Genomic DNA, 6,053 nt, shown 5'->3' on the forward strand with positions numbered 1-6,053 from the left:
GCTTTCCTGCTCGCCGCCGCCCTAGCTTAGTCTCCAAGCCAGTGCTGATCTCGCAGGCCTCCCCACGACCGTCCCACCCAGTTCCGCGAGGGTGTCCGCTCCGTCCCTTACTGAGCTCATGCTGTTTCCTTTGCCTGAAGCACGCTTCTTCGTGCTCACCCCATGGCCCAGCCAACACTTACTGGTCTTGGGATACCATTCCCCCAGGAAGGGTTCCCTAACTAGAGGCAGGGGAGTGCGCCCGCTCTGGGCTCCCCCGCCGCCCTGGCGATCATTATGAAAGCAAGATCATGTCACTCTCTTTGAAATACCTCGGAGGCCCCCATTTCCCTCGGAATAAAAGCCATAGTCCTTAAAATGGCCTACTAGGCCTCTACTGTTGCGCCTCCCCATGCCTCTTACCCGACTTCATCTCGTAATACTTCCCCACTAACTCCCTCCTCTGACTGCACTGGCCTCCTGGCTGTTCCTTGAACACACCGGTCACACCCTCAACGCGTTGCACTTGCACTTGCACTTGTTCGCTCTGCTTCTCCAAATTATCCGCGTGGTTCATTCTTAACTTCTTTCAGCCTTTGCTCACCCTCAAAAGGCCTTCTCTGACCATCCTGTTTAATACTGCAGCCCCTTCTCTTGCACTCCTTCCCAGCTTTACCATAGCCCTTATCACCATTCTGCATACTAAGTGTTCTGTGTCTATCGCCCCCACCACGAGAATATAAGCACCATGAAAGGATTCCTGAGCTCACTGCTGGATCTCCAGTGCCTGGCACACAGTGGGTCCTCAATACATATCTGTAGAATACATGATTGGTGCCCACCTTGTCCCAGTTACCATGGTCGGTTTACAGAACTGCCTGTACTAGCAGACTGGGCAATCCCTGAGGGCAGAAATCACATCTCCCTGTTCACCTGCTTCTTCAACACGCTGGACAACGCCAATATGCTGAGATTCTCGGCAAATGTGGTGAATTAAGAGGTGAGTCATTTCATTTCACCCCTCTGAACCTTTACGGTCCAGCAACTCCACTTTGCTTGAAGCACCCACAATGCTGGTTTACGCCTGTTTTAGCATGGTGTACCCTTTGCCCAAATGTCTTTTTCACCTCACTTCTGATTTTTTTTTTCCCCCTCCAAGCGATCCAGCTTAGGTAACACTCCCTCTGAGAAGCCTCTTCTGGGCTCCAGCTGCCCCTGGGGGCTTCCCTACTCATAAAGAATATTGCTTCACCATGTGGCAATTGCCTGTTTAACTGCCTCTCTTCCCAGACACACTGTGAGGACAGGAATTTAGTCAAATACAATTCAGATCTCAACCCACAGGACCTGTGCAGGACCTGCGGTATTTGATGAATAAAAAGAAACAAGGAGAAAAATTATCTGGTTTATTCAAATTTCTGTGATCTCCCTGAGAAACTAATTGGAGTCAGTGTAGACCAGCACTGCCCGACAGAACTTTTTGCAATGATGGAAATGTCTTATAGCTGCACTGTCCTCTCATGTGGCTATCTGAGCACTGAAATGTGATTAGTGTGATTGAGAAACTCAATTTTTAATCTTACTTAATTCAAATTTATGTTTGAACAGCCACATGTGGCCACTGTATTGGACAGCATAGGTGCAGACCAGTGGTTCTCAACTGGGGACGCTTTTGCCCCCATAGGGGACATTTGCCAACATCTGGAGACATTTCTGGTCATCACAACTGGGGAGGGGCGTACTACCGGAACCTACTGGGCAGAAACCAGAGATGATGCTAAATATCCTACAATGCCCAGGACAGCCCCTCACAACAAATAATTATCTGGCCCAAAGTGTCAATAGTGCCAAGATTGAGAAACCATGGTCTAAACCATTTAGCACCTGCCTTTAACAAAGGCAGACCCTCAACTGTCTTGTGCTGTTGTTCCCAGGAGAACAGATGGCCCAGAAGGCTTCAGGGAAGACCCAAAGCTGTTTCCGCATCAGTCAAACAACAGATATTTACCAAGCCAATATGTGCTAAGCCTTGTGCCAGCGCCAGGACAGGACAGGAAGAGCTGAATCCTATCCCCAGTGAGGGGCTGCCTCAGTGACAGGCTCCTTCAAGGATCCTGGCAGAAGAGTGGGGTTGGTGCAGGGAGCACTAAAGGTCTTCAAGTCCACCTGTGGCTCTGGCCCCACATGGTATCAGCTGCTTCCCTCATCCTCGTAGGCGATGGCAATCCCTCGTCTTCCGGTCACAGCTGCCGTCACCGGCGTCTGACCCAGGCAGGGTTGCAGTCCCTGCCAGCTCCGGGAACTAAGGAATGAGGCTGCAGAGGGAGGGGATTGAGGCTGAGTGGCCTGAACATAGGGGAAGAATTCAGATGGGAGTGGAGATATGCCACACTCACCTGCAGGGCTGCTCTCAGCCAGCTCCAGCTGGGGCCTCGGGGTTAGGGCTGAGCATCCAGGATCAGTTGATGGCTTCCAGGCAGGTGGGGGTCGGAGGTCCCCAGTAATGAGTGACACATCTGGGGTGTCCCACAGCTCCGAGTCAGGTGGAGGGAGGGGCACGTGGAAGGGAGAGCCTGGAAGGGAGGGAGGGAGAAAGCGGATCCATCCTGGCCCCCCAACTCCATGCCCCAAGCATTTTTAGCCTAGGTAGTGCCCCCACCACTCACCAGGCAGTAAGTCCGCGTAATGTGTGAGGTGGGGAGCCAGGCCTGGAGGTGGCCATGCAGGGTTGCAGGCAGCCTCCAGCTCACACGGTGCCAATACAGGCCGGAAGAAGCTTCCAGAAGGCTGGGTGGCTAGGGCACCCAGAGGACAGGCCAACAGCACAAAGACATCCACCTCAGGGAAGTTGGCAAGCTTGGCAGGCGTGGGTCGCCCCAGGGCCAACACGTAGCTACGCTTGCCAGCAGCCTGTGTCAGGTTCCGCAAGTGTGCCAGTGCCTCACGGTGTCGGGCCACACCCAACGTGCCCGCCAGCAGCCCCACCACACGGGCATCTCTGGCCCTCTCTACCAGATAGTGTCTACGTGCTCTTAGCCGCCAAGCCCGGGCACCTTCATCCTGAGTCCGCCCTGTGTCTGGGCAGCAGGAGGAGAAGGGCCGCCCTGGTGCCCAGCCCAAGAGCAGTCGGCTCAGGTCTGGGTCAAGGTCAGGGTCAGAGATGGCCTCAGAGCCCCCCACATAGAAGGCACCATACTCTTCCAAACACCTCCCTGGAGCCAGGGGGAAGCGGCGCCCAAAACGCTCCAGGGGCTCAGGATCTGGATTGAGGGAGCCCACTGGCAGGGGAAGAGCTGGGCTGGAGACAAGCAGGTCCAGGTACCGTGGGCGCAGAAGGGTGGCCAAGGCCTCTGGAAGAAGGAGGTGGTGTCAGGGTTGGGGTCTGGTAAAGCAGAATCCCCCTCATCCCCAGGAGACTGAATGGGAACCAAAAGCAGAGGCTGGGGTCAAACCCATATTAAGAACTCCATGGGAGTGTACTGACATGGAGAAATTAAGGCACAAACTGGTCAGCCCACCCTTCCTGCATGCAAAGGCAAAACCCTCACCCAGGGCGTGGGCACAGGCCGGCTCACTCAGCAGCACCACAGGCGCTGTGGGGTCTGGGTTCTGGGCCTCGAAGGCCTTAGCGCAGAGCTCCAAGGCCACAGATCGCTGACCAAGGACGAAGGCAATGGGCAGTGGGCGGGCAGGAGGGCTTAAGCAGGCAGGGCCAAAATGTACAAGGGCCTGAGCTCCAGCTTGCTCAGCACCCAGTACATCCACACAGCAGCTGCAGAGGAGACACCATTAGTGAGAGGGGTTCTCATCGAGAAAAGCGTTGCCGTCATCAATGGAAAATGTGGTCAGTGAAGAATATGACGTTATGAAAAGAAGACACCGTCACTGAGAAGAGCTAGTATCAGGAGAGGAAACATCACCATCAGGGAGAAACGCAACCATCGGGGTCAGACACTGTCATAGAGGGGAAATGCCATGAGCCCTGGATCCCTAGACCTACCCCACCCTCTATCGGCAAGCTCCAAGTTCACACCTGCCATAGGCTGTGTCTCCCAGAATGAACACCTTCGACCCTGTGGCCTCCTCCAGTCGTGCAGCCACGGCCCCAGCATCTCCCAATAGCTGATCAGGGAACTGCAAGGCCACCTGTAAGCATAAACCATGGAGTCAGGAACAGCCTCTCCTCTTCAAGGGAAACCTTCCGGGAGTCCCTACCTAACCTTCAAAGTCCCTCCTCCCAGAGAAGCATCTTCCCTCATTCCCATCCTCACAAAATCACCCAAGATCCCGATCCTCTGGGCGACCCATCCGCTCCTCACCCGTTGACACCCCAGGTCACGGACAAATCCAACGACTCGCTCCAGCTCATACACTCGGTCCAGGTCCCCAAGAGGAGTGCGCAGCCCGGCAGCGCCCGCCTCTAGCTGCAGCGCCGCCTCCGCGGGGCTGCTGAATGTAGACTCCATAGCGGGAGGCAGCGGGGACCTCCCTCAATTAGCTTCAGGCCCCGCCTTCTCAAAAACGGCCCTCATAGTGTCGCTTGGTGGGCGGGCGGGGGAGGGGGTGGGGGGAGGGAGTGGGGCGGAGGGAGTGGTGTCGGGGGGGAGTCAGTCAGCCCGCAGCCGTTGGGCCAGGACCCGACCCATCCGAACTCCCGTTTCTCCGCTACACGTGGGCCTCCCAGGGAGATTACTTCCGGGTGCTTGAGGCGGGGCTGATGGCAACTTCACCCATCTAAAAATCAGCACGGCTCCCGCCCTCCAGCCCACACAGAACCAATAGTCGGCCTCCCAGCCCGAAGCCAATCGGAAGTGGCTCAGAGGAGGCGCGGAGCCTTGTGGGTGTTGCAGTTCTCCTGGCCCACCTCTCCGGGCGCTGGTCTTCCGGTTCAGCCGCCAAGCGCCCTCAGAGACACCGACTCCCTGAAAATAACTACTCCAGTTTGAGCAGTTCCTATCCGCCTACACTGTTAAGCACTTCCCCTGCACTCTCAGCTGGGAGGTGATAGATAATTAGGCATTGCATAATTTTTAAATTAGGTACCAAACTGCCTGGGTTTCAATATTGCGCTCTGCCCCTTACTAATGACTGAGGCTCTTAGTTACTCAACGTCTTTAATGGCTGTTTCCTCATCTGCAGAATGGGACTTGTAACAATAGTACTTCTAATAGGATTGCTGGGGCAAATTAATTTAGATATAAAACTTCATAAAGTAGTCCTTTGCATAGCACATGTACTGGAAGAATCCACTACTATCCTCACGGCAGTCTCAATCAAGCAAACACTGAGCACTAATTGTTCACCAGGTACTACAGAGTTCAGTCTTTGGAGTAAGAGCTGTCGCATTTTGCAGATGAGGAAACGGAGGCTCAAAGAGGCTAACTGCCTAATAAGATACAGCAAATCAGTGGCACCATCTGTACCCAGGTCTGCTTTCAGAAGCTGTTCCTTAGACCCCTCATTCTCCCAGGTTATATATGCTACATTGGATCATGGCAGCAGGGAGGAAGACACTCGGGTGCTATGTCGTAGGAGAAAAGGACAGAAAGTATGTGAAACATCTCTACATACTCCAGAAGTGAAAAATCAAGAGTAAGGTGAGAATGGGATGGAGGAGGGGTAAGGGAAAGGGGACAGAGTGATCTCAGGGGATGACATGAAAGGGGGGCTGATGCTGGCTGGTGTGGGAAGAGATTGAATGATGAAGAACGGAGGACACAGAATTTGCGCAGAGGTTGGGAAAAGAACAGGAGAAAAAGTGAGACAATCGTGGGAGTAACCAGTTCTCCTAACACTTCCAAGGAGACTCATGGCTTAGGGCTGGGAGTCAGGAGAACCCAATCCTGCTCTTGCGATCTTACTGAGGGGATGGCTGGGGTGCCTGAGAGGCAGCCAGGGTGGAACTATGGCTGAGACAGAAAGGGAGGGAACCCTGCTAAGGGAGGAGAGCAACAGCAGGCCGGGAGCTGTCCTTGGTCCTGACCAAACCCTGATCATCACGTGCTGGTCAGGTACCACAGAGTTGGGGAGCTATGGGTTTGCAGACAACACTAGGGCCTGCCTTCCTCTTCCTC

The 6,053-nt window shown here is 54.4% G+C and overlaps 1 protein-coding gene across 3 annotated transcripts; it reads right to left on the minus strand.

The window, feature by feature from the left end:
* Positions 1-1,371: 1,371 nt before the first annotated feature.
* On the minus strand, positions 1,372-4,752 carry DPH2 (diphthamide biosynthesis 2). 3 transcript variants are annotated; one of them, XM_004266319.3, is made up of 6 exons: positions 4,299-4,751; positions 4,013-4,125; positions 3,528-3,751; positions 2,646-3,329; positions 2,376-2,552; positions 1,372-2,294 (listed from the first exon to the last, which is right to left on the minus strand). In XM_004266319.3, the coding sequence occupies exons 1-6, from the start codon at positions 4,443-4,445 to the stop codon at positions 2,170-2,172; spliced, it is 1,470 nt and encodes a 489-aa protein (XP_004266367.1). In that variant the 5' UTR covers positions 4,446-4,751; the 3' UTR covers positions 1,372-2,169. The 3 variants fall into 3 exon arrangements, with proteins under 3 accessions (XP_004266367.1, XP_033277775.1, XP_033277777.1); XM_033421884.2 differs by lacking the exon at positions 4,013-4,125 and having other exon boundaries at positions 4,299-4,752; XM_033421886.2 differs by lacking the exon at positions 3,528-3,751 and having other exon boundaries at positions 4,299-4,750.
* Positions 4,753-6,053: the final 1,301 nt, after the last annotated feature.

Source organism: Orcinus orca, chromosome 1 (assembly GCF_937001465.1).
Source record: "Orcinus orca chromosome 1, mOrcOrc1.1, whole genome shotgun sequence".
Classification (NCBI taxonomy): Eukaryota; Metazoa; Chordata; class Mammalia; order Artiodactyla; family Delphinidae; genus Orcinus; species Orcinus orca.

Excerpts from the sequence above, each read along its gene's own strand:
- DPH2 (XM_004266319.3), bottom strand. The coding sequence starts at position 4,445 with ATGGAGTCTACATTCAGCAGCCCCGCGGAGGCGGCGCTGCAGCTAGAG. Across the intron at positions 3,752-4,012 it reads GGAGACACAGCCTATGGCAG|CTGCTGTGTGGATGTACTGG; the intron begins GTGTGAACTTGG and ends TCTCCTCTGCAG. Across the intron at positions 2,553-2,645 it reads TTACGCGGACTTACTGCCTG|GCTCTCCCTTCCACGTGCCC; the intron begins GTGAGTGGTGGG and ends CCTCCCTTCCAG.